The sequence below is a fragment of the Loxodonta africana genome, chromosome 12 (genome assembly GCF_030014295.1).
Source record: "Loxodonta africana isolate mLoxAfr1 chromosome 12, mLoxAfr1.hap2, whole genome shotgun sequence".
NCBI classification, from domain to species: domain Eukaryota; kingdom Metazoa; phylum Chordata; class Mammalia; order Proboscidea; family Elephantidae; genus Loxodonta; species Loxodonta africana.
In genome coordinates this window covers 96,138,548-96,158,224 of record NC_087353.1, presented here as the reverse complement: position 1 = coordinate 96,158,224, position 19,677 = coordinate 96,138,548, and the positions used below count along the sequence as shown (strand labels likewise).

Below are 19,677 nucleotides of genomic sequence, written 5' to 3'. Positions count from 1 at the left end.
TCCTCCGAACAAGCCTGCGTGCAGGCACCAAGCTTTCCATTTTACAGGTGAGAAAGCAGAGGCTGGAGGCTGACCTTGGGGTCGTGTAGGATGGTATGACCTCATGGGTACCGGGCAGTCCTCCTTGTGCTGTTGTTGTTGTCAGTGTCATTGTTTGGTGGAGCCGTGGGAGCCCAGGGTGGCAGGGCTAGGTTCTTTGTTCCCTGGTCTCAGAGGGAGTGACTGGGGACATGGGGAACCCAAGGCCCTCAGGGATCTTCAGTGGTCCTTGTAGGTCCCAAGGCCCCAACAGAGCATCAAGACCCTCCCCCCAGCACCCCATCACCTGCCTGGTCTGGGTGGGACTCCCTTGCCTGGTCTTCTGAGCCCTCCAGAGCGGCCTCTTGGTCCCCCAGCCCCCGTATGTCCCCTCAGGCATCCTGCTTCTCTCTTCATAGTCACCCTTCTCTCTCTTCTCTGTCCTGCAAGCAGGGCAAGCTGGCTTCTTGAAGCCTCAGTTTTCTCATCTGTAAAACTATCTCTCAGGGTTATGTTGAGGTTCAAATGAGAATAATGAGGGTGAAGCAGGTGATGGGCTTGGTGGGTGTGGCTCAAGGTACCATTGCCATTCCCCTCCTGATTGGAGTCATTCTGACTCTCTTCCCAGAGTATTTGAAAACCCAAGCCCTTGGGGGCTGCCCAGGATGGGAGGGAGGCTGGGAGTGCCAGGGATGGGAGGGGAACTGGTGTTCAGCCCCAGGACTCCCTCCACCAGGAGGCGGACGGCCAAAGTAGTCTTATTTCTAAGGAAAAGGGCTGGAAGGAAGCTTCTCCTGGCAGGCATGAGGTGGCCCACCTTGTTTTCTCTTCTGTCTTCCAGGCTTCTCCCACCTGCCCAGCGGGCTATACCCGTCCTACCTCCACCTGAACCACCTGGAGCCTCCCAACAGCGGGAGCCCCCTCCTCAGCCAGCTGGGTCAGCCCAGCATTTTTGATACCCAGAAAGGTCAGGGGGCAGGGGTGGGGGAGGGGGTAAAGGTGGGGGTTGGGGACCTTCGGGGGTCCTCACCACTACCTGGTATTTCAGGCACTACCTTGCCCAGATGCTTTAGCTGAGACCCCAGACCCCAAGGCCCCCATTACAGCCTTCCAGTGCCTTCTAGCTTGTGTTCATTTCATCCAGACCCCTTAAGCCCTCAGCAACTCAGAAGCAACCCTTTTACAGGTGCCTTTTCAAAGGGAGGCTCAGAAAAGTCGTAGGTGGCCAAGCTGGGCCCAGTTCCAGAGCCTGCCCTCCCTGAGGGTGGGCTGTCTGGGTCCCTCTTGTTTGCCTCTCTGGCTCCCTGGGGACACCGGGCACCCTCCCAGGGTCCCCTTTTGCCCTGGGCTCACGCGCTATATGTTCTTCTCTGCAGACGGCTTCTACCTGCCCGCCCCGGCGGCGGCGGGCGCCCTGCACTCCCACGCGCCCTCCAGGACCCCAGGCGGTGCCTCCTCCGGCGCTCCAGCCAAAGGCTCGTCGTCGCGGGAGGGAGCAGCCAAGGAGCGGACCGGCCGTGGCGGGGAGCCGCCCCCGCTGTTCGGCAAGAAGGATCCCCGGGCCCGCGAGGAGGCAGCGGCGGCGGGGCCGCGAAGCGTCGTGGACCTGACCCAGGAGGCCCGAGCCGATGGCCGTCCGGACCGCGGCCCCCCACGCCTTGCCGAGCGCCTGTCGCCCTTCCTGGCCGAGCCAGGCCCGCCGCGGGCCCACACCGAAGCCAAGGGCAAGGGCGCGCTGCCGCCCGGCCTGTGCAACGGCGCTGGGGACCCAGGCGCCAAGGAGGCGTCGCGCCAGGACGAGGGCGCGCGGCTGCGGCGCGCCGAAGCCCTGCTGCCCGGGCCGTGCCCCTGCCCCTCTCCTCTGCCGCCAGGCAAGGGCCCGCCCGCGCCCCCCGCTGCCGCCGGGGCCTTCTCCACGCCGCCGCAGCCCGGGCCCGCGGGCGTCTACACCATCTTCCCAGCGGCGCGGGAGCCGGGCCGCGAGCACCGCGTAGTGGCGCCCACCTTCGTGCCTTCCGTGGAGGCCTGCGACGAGCGCCCGGGGCCCATCCAGATCGCGTCGCAGGCGCGCGACGCGCGGGCCCGGGAGCGCGAGGTGGGCCGGCCCGGGGTGCTGCAGCCGCCGCCCGGGTCCCCGCGGCCGCCGCCAGAACGGCCGGAGGTGCTGCGCGAGAAGAACTCCGTAATCCGCTCGCTAAAGCGGCCGCTGCCGCCCGTCGAGGCCCCGCCGGGACGCACAGCGCGCGCCTCCCCAGACCCGCGGGCCTACCTCCCCTCCAAGGAGCTGCTCAAGCCCGAGGCCGAGCCGCGGGCCTGCGAGCGCGCACCCCGTGTCCCTGCCAGCGCCGCCCAGCAGGCCGCCAAGCTTTTTGGCCTGGAGCCCGGGCGACCACCCCTGCCTGCCGCCGCTGACCACAAGTGGAAGCCTTTCGAGCTGGGCAACTTCGCCACCACGCAGATGGCTGTGCTAGCAGCACAGCACCACCAGGTCAGCCGCGCGGAGGAGGAGGCTGCTGCGGCCGCCTCTGCTGCCTCCAAGAAGGGCTACCTGGACCCTGGGGGCGCACTGCCCCGCTCGGGGACTTGCGGGAGGCCCAGCGCGGACATGCACCCCGCGGCCCACGGGCCAGGCGAGGCCTCAGCCATGCAGAGCCTCATCAAGTACAGTGGCAGCTTCCCCCGCGAGGCCGTGGCTGTGCGCCCTGGGGGTTGCGGCAAGAAGAGCCCCTTTGGAGGCCTGGGTACCATGAAGCCCGAGCCAGCCCCGACCACCGCTGGAGCCCCGCGCACCCAGGGTCGCCTCCAGCACCCCGGAGGCCCCGCAGCAGGCAGCGGTCGGCAGCTGAAGCGAGACCCCGAGAGACCTGAGAGCGCCAAGGCCTTTGGACGCGAGGGTTCCGGTGCGCAGGGTGAAGCCGAGGTTCGGCACCCTCCGGTGGGCATAGCTGTGGCCGTGGCCCGACAGAAGGACAGTGGAGGGAGTGGCCGGCTAGGGCCTGGTCTAGGGGACCAGGAGCGCTCTCTATCCCTGAGCAACGTCAAAGGTAGGATTTGGCTCCACCCCTTCCCCCTTTTGCTTTTTAAAAAAAAATTATTTTTTCTGTTTAAAATATACACAGAACGTACACCAATTCAACAATTTCTACATGTATGGTGCAGTGACATTGATTACGTCTTTCAGGCTCTGTATCGTTCTCACCCTCCTTTTCCTTGGTGTTCCTCCCCCATTGACATAAACTCACTGCCCTCTAAGTTTCCTATCTAAACTTTCAAATTGCTGGTATCACTTTGATCCCATATAGATAAATCTTAACAGAATGCTTAAGGCAGACATTGTTTACTAATTAAGCTAAATTGTTGTTTGCTTTGAAAACCTTAGGGGATATTTTTGGTTTAAGATTTAAAGACTATATCAGGGCAATAGTTTTGGGGGTGTTCATCCAACCTCAGTGGCTCCAGAAAGTTTGGATTCCATAGGAATCTGAAATTTCTGCTCTACAGTTTCCCCCTTTTGATCAGGATCAGTCTATAGACTTTTTGATCAAAATGTTCAATAACAGTAGCTGAGCACTATTCCTGTTTCCTCCATTCCTTTAAATTTCTACCTGTTTGCTGATCCCCCACCCCTGCCTCTTTCTTGTGCCCCCTCTTCTCCTGGCTCCCAACTCCATTTGTCCTCTGTCCCTCTTATGGGCTGCTGCTCCTGTTTAAAGTTTATTGCTTTCTCCATTACGCACATAGGAAATGTAGAAAATAAATACAGAAAAGGAGAAGGAAGCAAAAGGAGCGTTCTATTTTCTCGACACCCTGAACACTGTTGTTTCTTTCCTGGAACTCGTTTTCCCGTGCCATTTGCCTCTACTTGCAGAGCTCTTAGCGTGCACGTACAGTCTTAGGCCTACGTTTTTCATGTCTTGGAGGAGTGTGGGCTGTCTCCCTTCACTATTGCAAACTTCTCATAAGCGTCTTTTTTTATAGCCTTTAATATTCAATTGAGAGCATGTCCCGTTGTTGAGCTAACCATTCCCCCTGGTGGGCATTTTGGTTTTCCCTTCTGTGATGTTTTGTGTTTATAACGTTGTGTTGAATATTTTTGTGCATTGCGCTTTTATGGTATTTTGAGTCATTTTCTAAGAATAGGTTCCTAGGAATAGACTAGCGTTGAGCCCGAGATTTTTAAGTACTTGAGGAGGGAATCGTGTCTTATATAACTCAGGGAGCCCTGGTGGCGCATTGGTTAAGAGCTACAGCTGCTGACCAAAACATCGGCAGTTCGAATCCACCAGCCACTCCTTGGAAATCCTATTGGGCGGTCCTACTCTGTCATATAAGGTGACTTTGAGTCGGAATCAACTCAACGGCAATGCGTTTTTTTTTTTTTTTGTATCCGTGGCACACAGTAGGTATTTGATGAGTGAGTTGAGTGTTTGAGCTCCTGAGGGGCATATACAGGGGTTCCAGTATTCTTTTTTGGGGGGGGTGAGGGGGTCAGTATTCCTGTAGGGGGAAGTGGTGGTTCAGTGGTAGAACGCTCTCCTCTCATTTGGAAGACCTGGGTTTGATTCCTGGCCAATTCATCTCTTGGCGCAGCCACCACCCATCTGTCTGTAGAGGTTTGCATGTTGCTGTGATGCTGAACAGATCTCATCAATGCTTCCAGACTAAAATAGACTAGGAAGAAAGGCCTGCTGACCTACGCCTGAAAATAAGTCGGCAAAAACCCTGTGGATCACAGTGGTCTGATCCCGTTGTGCATGGGGTCACAGGACTTGGGGCTAACCTTGATGGCAGCTGACAGCAACAGCAGCGCTCTTACGGATCTTGACGTATAACACCTAAGCGCCTTCCTAAGTAGTCAGCGATGTTCCCTGCTGGTTAGTGTCTCAGTCTCTGTTTTCAGTTGAGATGCCTTAGAATTGTTTTAATATTTTTAAAAACAAACAAATACAAAAAAGTTACAATGGTTGCTCACTCGGTGGGTGAGAATGGCGTATTTGTTGAATTGCTAGTGAGGGCGAATGTTTTGCAGGATGTGGCTGGCTGTGTTTCCTGTGTCCCTTGCACATGAGCTATTGGATCCCTTCTGGGGTTTTGGAGTGCTTGTATTTGTGGCATTTTTGTTGGAACTGGGGACTTGGTCGGCTTACATTTTGGGGACCGAGGCCAGCCCCTCTGCCCAGGCTGTGTTCGGTTTGCTGCGGGGTATGGTGACCAGACTTGGGGTGCTGGTTGTGGAAGGCTGAGTCCTGGGTTCTCCGTGCTCAGGTGACGTCTCAACAGTCTTCCTGTGTGTCTTTTCCTGCTCCCAGCCCCCAGCTTGCCCCCTTGGCCATGGACTCTGGCCTGGTCCCCATCTGGGCCCGTCGCCCGTCCCCTTCCCTGAACCTCCCAGGCATTACCTCCTGTAGGCTACGTAGGTGTCTCCAGGTGCAAGTCGCCTGGGTCTCCGTCCCTCCCTTGGCCTGGTACCCCGTGCCCACCTCGAGGTCACTCCTGAGCATCATCCCCATTCCCAGCTGAGCGGGTGAAGTACCCAAAGCCCCTCCATTGGCCCCTGATGCTGCCCTGTCCATAGCTCACTGCCCGTCAATGCCCACACTTCTGGGGTGGGCTTCAGGGGCTGGGCCATCTCGCTTGTGACATTTCACACCCATCTTGTGCCTGGCAGTCCCCTGAGGTACACTTGGCTGGAGCTGTGTCCTCCCCTACCCTCCCTACTCCTGCCTGTCAATGCCCACTTCTCCTTCAATGGCCAGTCTTCCCCGTCTCTTGGGGGCCGGCCTTGACACCATCCCCTGCTGAGCTCTGGCTGTCCTGTGTCCTGGGAGCAGCCTCCAGATCTTTGGATTTGGAGCCGGGAGGGAGGGCTGTCTGTCTCAGAATTCTCTTTGTCCAGCATGGATGGATTGGAGTGAGGGACGCTTAGCAAGTGTTTGTTGAATGACTGAAGGAGCCCATTGCTCTGTGCAGGGCCTGGAAGCCAGGGAGGCCCTGGCTCCTCTGACTTGGGGGCTTTCATGAGGGTCTCCTTATGTTGGGATGGAAGGAGTGGCAACAGCCTTTGGCTTTGAGGGGTGGCTGGGTGGTGAGCAAGCCCCTTCTACTAGCCTGGGGGTCTGGAGCAGGGGACTCCTCTGGGAGGTCTTGTGGGGTCCTGTTCATGGGCCCATGTTCATAGCTGCAGTGGCATATATGGGTGATGCAGTGTGGCCCCCCTGCTGGGGACTTGTGGCCCTCTGGGCCCATACTGGAGCCCGGCATACCTGCCTGTGCTGAGAAATGGGCCCTGTGTCCATGGGGTCATGAGTGTGTGTGCGTGTCTGTGCGTGTGTCTATGTGAGAGAGAGAGAGAATGTGATGGAGAAACTTGGGGATGAGATGAGATATTCAGGGACTTGTCTGAAGCTGACTTCCTGTTGGTGCTGATGGTTAAGAGGTAGGTAGGTAGGTGGCTGGATTCTTTCTCCTTAAAAGAAAAAAAAAATCCCATAAAAGTGGTGGTTTTTCTCTAAGCAGCCCCAGCCCCATGCTAAACACCATCTGTGTGTATGTGTTGGGGGGATTACCCCCCGTCCAGTGGGTGGTTGTCCACACCCTGAGTCTCCAGGGGTCTCTCATCCCCTGTCTACCCTGTCAGTTGCTCTCTTTTTAAGAAACCTTATTGTGGTAAACATATATAACAAAATTTGCCAGTTTAGTCACGTTTAAGCGTGTAACTCAGTAACGTTAATTACATTCACAACATCACGCAACCGTCACCCCAAACAGAAACTCAGCGCCCCATAGGCAGCAACTCCCCATCCCCCTCCCAGCCCCTGGTAACCACCAACCTACTCTCTGTCTTTATACATTTGTCTGTTCCAGGTGTTTGTGTAAGACGGGTCATACAGTATTTGTCCTTTTGTGTCTGCCTTCCTTCATTCAGCATCATGTTTTCAAGGTTCATCCAGGTCCTGGCATGTTTCGGGGCTTCATTTCTTTTTATGGCAGAATAACGTTCCCTTGTACGGGTGGACCACATTGTGTTTATCCAGCATCTGTTGATGGATGCTTGGCTTGTGCCCGCCTTTTGGCTGCTGTGAATAATGCTGCAGTGGGCATTGGTGTACACGTGTCTGTTTGAGTCCTTGCTTTCAAGTTGTCCTTCCTTTTTAAAGGGAACCCCCTGCCTCTGTCATGAGTTCAAATCCTAGCTCTACCCTTTCGCCTTCTAGCTATGTGACTTTGAACCAGAGGTTTAAGCTCTGTGGTCTTGAGGTTCCACCTTTAAAACCAGTGGATTCTGACTCATGGTGCCCCCTGTGCGTCAGAGTAGAACTGTCCTCCATAGGATTTTCAATGGCTAATTTTTCAGAAGATTGCCAGGACTTTCTTCCAAAGCGCCTCTGGGTAAACTCGAGCCTCCAACCTTTCGACTAGCAGCTGAGCACGTTAACCACTTTGCACCATCCAGGGACTCTGGTTTTCCCCTTTACTATTTGGCAGTAACCGGAGCCCCTCACTAGCGTGATGTCAGGCTGGCCGACCGACACATAGTAAATGCTTAATTAACAGCCTTGCCTTTCCTGTGCTTGTGTGGAGGGCATTAGGGTATTAGGACTCTGACCATGTGTGTGAGCCCCGGGTCCTCCTTCTGGAGAAAGGCCCATGTGGACTCCCGAAGGGTCTGTGTCCCGCTTTAGAGGCGTCTTGGGCCCAGGGATGAGCTCAGGACGGGCCATTGTCTATGCCTGTGAGCCTCCAGCCATCAGTGTGCCGGTGTCTGAGAAGCTCACCCATCACGGTAACCGTTGCCACATGGCAGCATCCCCCATGTGCAGACACCATCATGAGGACTCTGTCGGGACATGGGCCAGCCATCATATCCTCCCCACATCCCTGCTGAGTAGGAGCTGTCCCCTATGTACAGACACCATTATGAGGACTCTGTCATGACAAGGGCCAGCCGTCATCTCCTCCCCACAGCTGAGTAGGAAGACCATGGACGTGAAATGACTTGCTCAGGGTCACACAGCTAGAGAGGTGGAGTTGAGCTGGACTGTCAAGCTAGGGCCCCCTCTTCTGCTTATCCATCCCCTCTGTGGTGGAGGCAAGTTGGGGATCAGATCTGAGGAGGAGGGGAAGGGAACGGTGTCCCCCACCCCTGCCATCACACAGGGCGGGTGCCTAAGCAGTGGTGTTGGGAGGGGTGGGCCACTGGGCTGCTGCCTCAGCCCTCTAGATGGGTGCTGAGCAGTTGGCCACCATACCTGGTGAGATGCTTGGGACGGGGTTGCTATGGCAACCAGGGCTCAATCTGAGGCCTCAGGCTTAATGGCCGTGCTGTAGAGCATGTGACGCAGGCTGGCTGTCACCCCAGGGACAATGGTGGGTTTCATGCTGGGGATTCCTCCCCTGGGGAGGGGCACTGAGTGGGGTGGGGCTGCCAGGCAGTTCTGTAGCCAGATGCTGACAATGACGCTGCTAGAAAGGGCCCCCAGTGTCCCCAGAGCACTCTTTGAAGGCGCTCGAGTGGAGGTCCTGCGGGGGTCAGGAAGACAGCACTAGCCCCAGCGCTTGCTTGTTAGTTGTGGGGCCTGGGCAGGTGTGCCTTGGTTTCCCCTTCTGCAAGGTAGGCGTGAGCAATGGGCCCCCCAGGTGGTGACAGTGGAGTGAGTGAAGGCATGTGGGGTGTGGAGGACAGTGCTGGCCATGTAAATGCTTGGTCTGCATTGTTAGTGCTGAGGGTGGGGCGGAGGACCCCGGGGTCAGGGCCTGTGTCTCTGGAACCTTGGGGCACCGACCTTCTCCCTGTACCTCTGCTTCCCAGAGGAGCTGGGTCCTCTACCGGGCTGGGGTTTCCTTGGGGAGGGACTTTGGGGGACCTCACCTGGTCTGCAGCTGTCTCAGTTACATAGTGCTGTTACAACAGAAAACCACAAGTGGTAGCTTTACTGAACAGAAATTTATTTTCTCGTAGTTCAATAGGCTACAAGTCCGAATTCACCGCTCAGGCTATAGGGGAAAGCTCTGTTTGCTCTGGGGGAAGGCCCTTGTCTCAGCTTCTCTATCTGGCCATCCTTGGCATTTCTGTATGGCCTCTGTTGTCTTCAGAGAGTGTCTGTCTTCCTCCTGTCTGCTTTTTCCTGTGCCTGATCTGCCCTTCTGATATCTCGAAAGCGAGTGGTTTAAGACACGCCCGACACTGATACAGCCTCAGCAACCTATGGGAAAGAACTCTATTCACAAATGGGATCACATCCATAGGGTTAGGGTTTACAACATATATTTTTGGGGGACACCATTCAATCCATAACGCCAGCCTAGCCTGGAACTCAGGCCAGAATGGCGACGGTCCCTCTGATTCACTTGTCCACAGTGACTGGAGGGGTCAGTTCTTGTCACACCCCTGCCCTCTCACCTTGAATAAGCTCTAAAACACTTTCCCTCCCATGGCCCAAAAAGCCCTACGATTCCCCTTCCCAATCCTACTACCCCTCTTCTGTGGTCTCTTCTAGACCCTCTCTGGCTTATTCTCTAGCTGCAGTGGCCTCCTTGCTGTTCCTTGGCATGCGCCTGCCCCAGGCCCTTTGCACTTGCCGTTCCTTTTGTGTGGCTCACTCTTCCTCTAGATTTCCACATGAATCCATTGTGGCTGGCACTGTGTGGGGCTGGGGGTTAGGCAGCCACAGACAGGACAGATGTGGCCCCTGCCCAGCAGTGCACAGTCTCATGGAGGAGACAGACAGTGAACAACCAAAAAGCAAAGTCACTATGCACTGTGGTCAGTGCCGTGAGGGAGCCTGAGAGAGGAGAGGTGGTTAGGGATGGCCTCCTGGAGGAGGTGGCATTTGAGCTGGGCTCTGGTGGGGGAGGGGAGTGGGCCAGGGAGGGACACTTTGCGGGGGGCGGAGCGGTGTGTGTGTGGCCTTGGCGGGGGGAGGGGAGCATGTGTGAGTGCAGAGTGCAGGGGAGAGGGGTGGGGCACCCTGGAGAGGTGGCACGGGCTCTGCAGGAGGGGTGGATGTGAGCAGGGTCAGGGGAACAGGGAGGCACAGAATGCGGAGGGTGGAGCTGGAGCCCAGCTGAGAGCGGGGTGAGACAGAGGATGGTGTGCTGTCTTCTTGAGACCAACGGAATTTGGAGGGAGAGGCCTGAGGCTCCAGGGTGCTGGGGTGCTCCAGCATGGAGACCTCTACAATGAGTGGCATGCAAACAGGTTTCTGGTCCCCGGTGGTGGGCAAGGACCCTGAGAGAGTAAGCCCTGAGGCTGTGGGTGGTACTGGCCAGGGGAGCCGGGAGGTGTCTGGGCCGCTGAGAGCAGAGAGCTTGGAGCTGTGCTCCAAGTGTCTGCCCCTTCCAGGGTCTCCAGGAGCATCCTGCCCAGAGCCTGTCCCAGGCTCCATGATGACCCAGTGGGCATGTGGGCGGCCTACCCATAGGGCAGCCGTGGCACTGACCTGGGCCTCCTCCTTGGGTGGCTGAACCTTGGTGTGTGGGCCTGGGAGGCCGTCTGCCCCTGAGAGGGGGCCTGAGCACACGCCCTGTGATGCCCCAGTAGGTGCTGCAGATCCTGAGGTGGCCCTCCATGCCCTGTCCTGCCTGGGCCTCAGTTTCCCCATGAGCAGGGCCCCTTCCAGTGCTCGGGACTCAGGGTCCTGCTTGAAGGGGGTGGGATGGGGAGGCTACTCAGGGCTACTGTGAGACAGCAGCGTGTCAGAGTAGAACTGTGCTACGCAGGGTTTTCAGTGGCTGATTTTTCAGATATGGACCACCAGGCCTTTCTTCCGAGGTGCCTCTGGGTGGACTTGAGCCAGCAATCACTTGTCCTGCTGACTGTGATTGACTGGAGGTGGCATTGCTATTCTTCCTTCAGGATCCCTCCCGTGTTTCTGCTTCCTCTGCCTGCCGTGGACAGAGGACGGGGCAGAGCTTCACACTGGAATAAATGCACAGTGCCCCCCTCAGGGAGTCCCTGGGTGGTGTAAACAGTGAACATGCTCGGCTGCTAACCAAAAGGTTTAGAGGTTTGAGTCCACCCAGAGGTGCCTCAGAAGAAAGGCCTATTGATTTTCCAAAAACTCAGCCAGTGAAAACCCCGGTGGACACTGTTCTACTCTGACACGCATGGGGGCGCCATGAGTTGGAGTCAACTCGACAGCACCAGCCCTGGGAGCTGATGAACAGTTTTTCGTTAAGGAAGAGTCACCGCCATGTGCCCGTGCAGCCTTTGTTACCACCCGCCGCTGGTTTCCATGTCCTTGCCTGTCCAGGGGCTGCCACCATAGGTACCGGTTTACTGGGTACATCAGGACCAAGGGGCAGGGTAGGGCTTGATGCTGGGTGGCAGGGATGAGGAGGGACGAGTAGGGATGGTGGTAGGGTACTGCTACCCCCCATCCACTCCTGGTCCCCTCCTCCTTTAGTAACTGGTCGTATGCCACATTTGGGACTTGGGGACACACCTTCTCTGCGTGTGTGTGGGTGTATAGGGTGGGGAGCCCCTAGAATTTGCAGCTGGGTCCGCCATGGTGGGGGGTGACATGTATTCATCTGTACAGTGGGCTCAGGGTTGTCGTGACAGTTGAGCGCAGGTGTCTAGGGATAAGTGCCCAACTCCGGAATGTGAGGGATAGGCAAGCTGGGGCACCTCTTGCCCCAGGGCCGTGTCCAGCTCACTAAGTGGAGAATGTGCTTTACCTTTTATCTTGAGTTCTACAGAGTTAGCCGTGTGTGTCTATACTGTCTTGAGTGGGACCTCAGCCTGGCAGCTGATCCCTGGATGGGTCTAGCTGTGGTTCAGTGTGTCACCACTCTTGGGTTGTGGCTTCCCCTTCCATCTCCCCCCCACCCTGCCAAGCTCCAACTTTAGAACCCGCCTTCTTGTCATTAAAATAATATCAGCGAGTTAAACTGGGCCTCTTGGTTTATTATTATGTACTGAACAGTTTTTGTTGTAATGCTGATACCTCTGGGTTTAGTGAAGGAACGTTGGTGGCAAAAACAGTTAAGTGGTCAGCTGCTAACCAAAACGTTGGCTGTTTGAATCCACCCAGGCTCCTTGGGAGAAAGGGCTAGGCATTTGCTCCTGTAAAGATTACAGCCCAGAAAACCCTGTGGGGGAGTTCTGCTCTGTCACTTAGGGTCACCATAAGTCGATATCAACCTGGTGGCACCTAACAACAACATGAACTTAATGATCATGGCCACAGTTCTTGTCCTGTTACAGAGATGGCCTGTTTACAGGGTGACAGAGGGATGTTCCCCAGCACGGGGACGCTGGGCTGGCTTTGGAGGGTCACGGGGCAGCTGGCAGGTGAATGTGAAGGATGCCATCTAGGACACTGCAGGGTGCGGGGGCTCTGAGGATGGTGGGGGGGCGGGAGCTAAGGGAAGAGGCCGGTAGGAGGGGCAAGGTGCAGAGCCTGGAGTTAATGGGGGCAGGTAGGTGTCGGTCTCATTGGCTGGAGGCTGATGCCCTGCCTGGTCCCCTGCTCAGGGCATGGGCGAGCGGAGGAGGGCTGTGCGGATGAGCGAGGCCGGCACCGGGAGGAGCGGCTGCTGGATGGGCGGCTGGACCGGGACCAGGAGAAGCTGCTCAGGTGAGGCTTGCAGGGAGGTTGGCTCTGCTGGGTCTGAGAAGCCTATCCTGTGGGGCCTTTACTTCTTTTCTGAGTCTCAACACTCTCATCTGTACAATGGGTACAGGACAGTGCAGGGTGGGGACCTGCGCTGTCCTGACAGTTGAGAGGAGGAATTTAGTGTGCCCGGCTTAGGGGGAGCCCAGAGCAGCTGCTTGGTGAGGAGGGCACAGTGTAGGGAGGGGCAGCCTCTGCCCCCACTATGCTGGGCACCAAGGTCTCAGTGGCCGGTGGACGAGGTCCCTGCCACGTGGCCCGTCCACACCCTTCTTTTCTGGGGAGACTCTCCTGCCGTGTACCCCTGGCTGCCCCAGTGGGTGGGCCGAGGCCGTGCTGGGGCGGGTGGGGACACTGGGCACGGGTGACCAGGCCTTGGGGCAGGATAAGGCCTGGATCCCTCCCTCTGCCAGTCCCTGGGGCTACACCCTGCTGTCGCCACCCAGGCCTCGGGACCACTGGCCGGTTGGTGGCTGATGCCTCTGTACCCTCTTCCAGAGAGAGCAAGGAGCTGGCAGACTTGGCCCGCCTACACCCCACCAGCTGTGCAGCCAATGGCCTGAACCCCAACCTCATGGTGACTGGGGGCCCGGCACTGTCGGGCTCCGGCAGATGGTCTGCCGACCCTGCGGCCCACCTGGCCACGCACCCCTGGTTGCCCCGCTCTGGCAGCACGTCCATGTGGCTTGCTGGGCACCCCTACAGTGAGTAGCGGCAGGGCTGAGGGTGGGCGGGCATGCCTGTGGAGTGGGGGAGCAGAGGCAGGGCTGGGAGCAGGCACCCCTACAGCGAGTGGGGGTGGGACTGGGGTGGGGCTGGGCACATCTGTAATGAATGGGGGCCGGGGGAGCAGTTCTATGGTGAGTGGGGACTTGGCATGGTGGGGGGTGGGCCTGACTGGCTGGGTGAGTGGGCATGGCGGCCCTTCCCCTCACCTGGTGGACGAGGGCGGGGTGTGATTCGTGAGAGTCGGTGGAGATCTTCAAAGGGCTGGGTGCAGCAGTGGAGTTGGTGGGTGGTGGGGAGTGTTGAGGCGGCTCCTTATTCTTTGGTCACGTGCCCGCTCCTGCCAAGCTTCAGTCCTCTCATTTGGCCTGAGAGGCTAATTCTAGTACCAGCTTTGTGGGGTTCAGTGCTATGCCTGCTTTAGGGGAGGTGCCTGATGAGGGGAGGCTCTGGGGGCCTGTGTGCAGCCAGCCAGCACCCCTGCCCCCTCGGCTTCTTGGATGGGGCCCCGGGAATGTGGGGAAGCAGGGTGGGGTAGCCCCAAAGGCTGTGGAGTCGGCCCTAGCGCTGACACAGCCTGGATGTCTCTCCTAGGCTTGGGCCCCCCCTCTCTGCACCAGGGCATGGCACCCGCCTTTCCCCCTGGCTTGGGAGGCTCCCTGCCTTCAGCTTACCAGTTTGTCAGGGACCCCCAGTCGGGCCAACTGGTGGTCATTCCCAGCGATCACCTGCCTCACTTTGGTGAGTGGGCACTGGGGGTGGTGGGCAGGGCTGCAAGGTGGGGTGGGGTCCCAGTAGGGTGGGATCCCAGCAGGACAGGGATGGGGGACAGACCTGGGCTTGGGAAGAACGTTTGACGTCAGTGGTTTACACATGTTTGAAAGCCACAGAGGTCCTCGTTTAGATGATATCTTACCCAGAAGGTCTGTAGAAGCAGCACAGAGTGGCCCTAGGTGGGGGCCTGGACCTATCCCGTACTTCACAAGTTCCCACCCCTTCAGGGGACCCAGTTTGCAGACTTATGGGTGCTGTGGGCGAGTTTGGGAGCTGGGAGACTGGACAGTTGAGTTTAGGTCCCTGTTGGCCCCAGGACAGATCCCTGTCTGCACAGGACAGGCTCCTGTCAGCCCCAGGACAGGCCCCACAACGGGCCAAGGATAGCTCCCCCGTGGTCTCCAGGACGGGTCCCCATCATCCCCAGGACAGACCCCCCTAGGCACTCCTCGCTGAGGGTCTCAGATGCCCCCCTGGGCTGTGGACAGGACCATGCTCCCTGGGCTTGGGGGGCAGGTGCAGGTGGCTGATAGACAAGGACAGAATTTCTGGTCCCCCAGGGAGCGGGCCAGGGGCCCAGGCTGAACCTAGCCCACCGCCATGTGAAATGGGTGGCGCTGGCGTCACTGCGGCCTCACGGCCTGTCTCGCCCGCAGCGGAGCTGATGGAGCGGGCCGCCGGGCCCCCACTCTGGCCGGCCCTGTACCCGCCGGGCCGCAGCCCCCTGCATCATGCCCAGCAGCTGCAGCTCTTCTCCCAGCAGCACTTCCTGCGGCAGCAGGAGTTTCTGTACCTGCAGCAGCAGGCGGCCCAGGCCCTGGAGCTGCAGAGGAGCGCCCAGCTGGTGGTGAGTGCAGGTGGGGCTGGGAGTACAGGCACTGAGTGCCTGCTTTGTGCAGGGGGCTGTGCAGTGGAGACTCCTTCCTCCTGGGACCCCCATCGATGGTGAGGCAGAATAGTTAACTTGTCCAGTTACAGACTCTACAGGAGGGGCAGTCAGGGAGGGCTTCCTGGAAGAGGTGGCATTTCAGCAGAAATGGTGGAAATGTCTTCCCGGCAGAGGGAACAGAGGTGAAGGAGCCCTGGAGGTTGGGCGTTGTCAGCATGGACCAGTAGGGAAACGGAGGCAGGAGAGGCAGCCTCATGCACTGGGGGACTCCCTCTGTTGCCCAAGGCCAGCCTGGCTTCTCTCCATGAGGCCTCTCAGAATTGTGGAGGGCCTGGCTGGGCTGCCCAACCTGTGTGGCCTGCTCCCATTAAGATAGGAGACGCGAGGGGTCCCCTCAGTGTTGTTTGACTCACTAAGGTCCCCGGTCCTCCTGGCTCCTCGGAGGCGTTCTGGAACACCCATCCTTTTCAGTAGCCTCTCGGAGGCTAGCGGAGGCAGCGCTGGAAGCATATGGTGCTTGGGGCCACTACCCTGGGTGCGAATCTTAGCTCTGGCTCACCTGGCTGGGTGCCTTTGGGCAAGTGACTTAACCTCTCTGAGTTTCATCATCTGGAGATGTTAATAACTCCCACCTCCCTGGCTTGCTTCAGGAGGTATTATCACCACGGGAGCACTTAGCCCAGTGGGGTGGTTCTACCCTAGGCTGTGGACTGATGGGCCTCAGCAAGCACAGCCAGACTGGGCTTGACATTCTGCTCATCAAAGCCAGGGCTGGGGCTGCCGCTGCCCCGAGGGCTTTTGAGAGCTCAGTGTGGGTGCCCCCAACGTCCTGACACTTGAAGGTGTCCAGGAGGGGGCAGTGCCTTTCACTACAGGAGACTCACACCTCTACCCACCCCCTGCCTGGGAGGGTCACAGCAGGGCTTCAGGCTCCAGGTGGAGGCTCCCTAAGGCGCCTACGTCCCCCGGTCTCCCTGCAGCCGCCCCCCATCCTGGGCCTCACCCTCAGTCCTTCTGCTGGGGTTCCATGTGGAACTTTGTGCTTGTTACACGCCAACCATCCTGGAACTTCTGTGTCAGGCCTGGGCGGGGCCAGGTGGCCTGGACCCCGGACCCTGCCTGGGCTTCTCCCCGGGCAGTGGGCCCCCGGGATGAGTGGCGCCCACGGCTCCTGCTGAACTGACGCTGTCTGCTGCCCCCCTCCCCAGCAGGAGCGGCTGAAGGCCCAGGAGCACCGCGTGGAGATGGAGGAGAAGGTGGGCAGGCGGGGCCTAGAGGCAGCAAGCAAGGCCGGCCTGGCCTCCACGGGCCCCGGGCTGCTGCCTCGGAAGCCCCCCGGCCCCACGGGTGCCTACAGCAAGACCATGAGCCCACCGCCACCCCTGTCTCCCCGTGCTTCCCCTGTGGCTGCCCTGAAGGCCAAGGTCATCCAGAAGCTGGAGGACGTGTCCAAGCCACCCAGCTACGCCTACCCTGCCACGCCTAGCTCCCACCCCAGTAGCCCGCCGCCCGCCTCCCCACCGCCTGCCCCCAGCATCACCCGCAAGGAGGAGGCACCCGAGAACGTCGTTGAGAAGAAGGACTTGGAGCTGGAGAAGGAAGCCCCCAGCCCCTTCCAGGCCTTGTTCTCAGGTGAGCAGTGCTGGCCCCTCATCAGGTGGACTGGGACTTTGGGTCTTTGGCTGCCTTGACTCTGGGCAGCCCAAGCCTTCATCAGCACAGGCTCTGGCTGCTGATGAAACCAATCCCTCCTCAGCTCGTTCACTCATGCATTCATTCATTCTGTCTCTGTTGAGCACCTACTGTGTACTGGGCCTGTGTTAGGCTCTGGAATGAATGCATGAGCACACAGTCAGATGTGATCTCTTTCCAGCTCCTCATTTTAGGTATGGCTGGATCCAGGTGCCCAAACCAAGTCAACCAGAGTTTTTCTTGCCCTGCGCACCACTTCCTCAGTGGTGGTGTCAAGACAAATGGGTTTAGCATTAGAACCTGCTCAGGACCGCTTATTCTGAGCATTAAACCTTCAAGTAAGACCTGTGGAATAGCCCACACTGTCACAGTCTTGTGAGACTGGGAAATACCTAACCAGGTGCCACCTAGTTGTTTCTGACTCATGGCGACCCCGTGTGTGTCCGAGCAGAACTGTGCCCAGTAGGGTTTTCAGTGGCTGAGTTTTTGGAAGCAGATCACCAGGGCTTTCTTCCAAGGCACCTCTGGGTGAACATGAGCCTCCAACCTTTCGATTAGCGGCCAAGTGCATTAAACGTGTGTACCGTCCCGGGACTCTGCCTGGCACATAGTAGATGCTGAATTGTCGTGCTGATGATAATAGCCCAGAAATGCCCATTTTCAGCACCCCCTTTTTTATGTGCTGCCTGCTCCCGCGCCTTGTTCCATGTCTAGGGACTTGGCAGGCAGATGACTTCGGTGGGGACCGAGCTTGTGTTTTCCCTTCTTGGTAGTTATTAGAGCGTGTGTTTGCATGTAGGTAGACTTGGGTTCGAATTTAGGTTGTGGCACCATGATGCTGTGTGAGCTTGGGCCAGTGGCTCCCCATCTCTGGGGAGATTCGATGAGATGCTAATGGCCAGTGCTGAGCACGGCGCCAGCCCACGGGGTGCCGCCTTCCTTTCTCTAACCTTTATCTGGTTTCTGACCAGCACCTGCAATTGCCTAGCCCTGGGCTAGAGTGAGAGCATAGCAGAGATACCCCGCCGTCCAACAGAGAACACTGACGTGGGAGTCTGAGTACAGTAAAGGGGGGGAAGGGACCAGAACTCTATCACTTTTGAACCAATTGGATACCCCAACTCTGCTTTAATGTGTGAGAGTCCTTGGGGGAATGGGGACCAGAGGTAGTCCAGGCAGGGAGAGGGCCTCTTGGGTCTTTGTAGACTTTACCGAACATTTACTCCTGGCCCACTTGTGGTTTCAGGTATGGCTGGATCCAGGTGCCAGGGTGGGAGAGGGAAGAAAAAGAGATACCTGCCTTTTCTAGGACCTCAAGGTCATTGGGGACAAGATGGTGGCAATTTTTCTTTCTGTGACCTTTGGGCCTTTGGGATGTCCAACTAGAAGAAACCCCAGGCAGGCCAAGCAGAGGGTGGCTGATGGGTCTCTGCTCGGGGTATTACGTGGATCCAGGGGACATCAGACCAGAGCCCCCCAGGGATGTGGTGGGAGGAGGGCCCCGGGGTTTGGCTCGGCCGCATACTGACTCTCGGTATCCTTGTCAGATATCCCACCCAGGTATCCATTTCAAGCCCTGCCACCCCACTACGGAAGGCCCTACCCGTTCCTGCTGCAGCCCACAGCAGCCGCCGATGCCGACGGCCTGGCCCCTGATGTGCCACTCCCAGCTGATGGACCTGAGCGCCTGGCGCTCTCGCCTGAGGACAAGCCCATCCGCCTGTCCCCCTCCAAGATCCCTGAGCCGCTGCGGGGACCCCCAGAGGAAGAGCCACTGGTGGAGCGGGAGGTGAAGGCGGAGGTGGAGGACCTGGATGAGAGCCCCTCGGAGCTGCACCCACTAGGGTCGCCACTGGTGCTGCCTGCTGCCGAGGCCGTGCCGGCCCCCAGCCCCTCGGGCGGCTGTGGAGCTAGTCTGCTGGAAGCCCAGGTGCTGAGCCCTGAGGGGCAGGGGTGTGCAGCGCCCTCTGAGTGCCCAGACTTTGCAGAGGGGGCTGAAGCACGGACTGAGTCACCAGGCCGAACAGAATCCTGCGCGGGTGCCCCGGACCTGGGGGGGAGGCTGACGCCCGAGACACTGGTGGAGACCAAGGAGGAGCCGGTGGAGGTGCCTGTCGATGTGCCCATGGGGGAGGCCGTGCCTGAGAAAGGTTTAGCCCCAGTGGCTCCTAGCGAGCCCCGACCCAGCCTGGAATTGCCTGACCATGACTTGCCCGCCGGGGAGGGGGAGTGCCTGAGCCTTGAGGCCCCGGAGGCCACACCTGTGCCTGGCAGCTCCTGCTACCTGGAGGAGGCAGGCTCTGAGGAGTCTCTGCCCAGCCTGGAGGACCCGCTGGCCGGCATGAACGCCCTGGCAGCAGCCGCGGAGCTGCCTCAGGCCAGGTCCTTGCCCTCCCCGGGTGCTGGACCCCAGGTCTTGGAGAAGCTGGAAGCCGCCCAGAACCTCGTCCTGGAGCAGAGCTTCCTGCATGGGATCACCCTGTTGAGTGAGATCGCCGAGCTGGAGCTGGAGAAGAGGAGCCAGGAGGTGGGAGGTGAGCGTGCCCAGCCGTCAGCTCTGAGGGTTTCTCTGTGGCCATGCTTCTTCTCTCGTTCTAGTGCTGGTATCTTTTGCGTTAGCAGTCCTTTGAGTTGCAAGTGATAAAAACTCTAAACTGGCTTTAGAAAACGGTCGGGAAAGTTTATTGATGCGTGACACCAAGGTCCAGCAGTGATTGGGTGATGAATTTCAAGTATGGCTGGATCCAGGTGCTCAGATCAAGTCGTTTGAAATTTCTCTTTCTTCATACCTCCTTCCAGTCTCTCTCTCTGCTCCCCTTTTTTCTGTTTGTCTCCTTCAAGACAGGCTCACTCTCCTTGTGGTGGGTCAGCAAGAGTTTCTCCCAGGCCTGTGGGCCAGTCAGTTCAGCAGTCTCTTTCTCTCTCCCAAGGCCCTGAGTTTCCTAGTAGCTCTGGCAGAAA

At 58.4% G+C, this 19,677-nt stretch overlaps 1 protein-coding gene across 9 annotated transcripts in view; it reads left to right on the top strand.

The window, feature by feature from the left end:
• TNRC18 (trinucleotide repeat containing 18) overlaps nt 1–19,677 on the top strand; it is a 117,206-nt gene that overhangs the window by 31,387 nt on the left and 66,142 nt on the right. For 5 of the 9 annotated variants that reach the window (XR_010323697.1, XM_064296001.1, XM_064295996.1 and 2 more), the window contains exons 3-10: nt 860–985; nt 1,395–3,062; nt 12,497–12,599; nt 13,134–13,339; nt 13,956–14,102; nt 14,696–14,982; nt 16,233–16,656; nt 18,264–19,250. Coding sequence is in view for 8 of the 9 variants with exons in the window: in XM_064296001.1 (XP_064152071.1) it covers nt 860–985; nt 1,395–3,062; nt 12,497–12,599; nt 13,134–13,339; nt 13,956–14,102; nt 14,696–14,982; nt 16,233–16,656; nt 18,264–19,250 (3,948 nt within the window). In the remaining variant the exon portion in view is untranslated. The remainder of the gene's footprint in view (nt 1–859; nt 986–1,394; nt 3,063–12,496; nt 12,600–13,133; nt 13,340–13,955; nt 14,103–14,695; nt 14,983–16,232; nt 16,657–18,263; nt 19,251–19,677) is intronic. The other 4 variants (XM_064295999.1, XM_064295998.1, XM_064295997.1 and 1 more) reach the window with 3 other exon arrangements.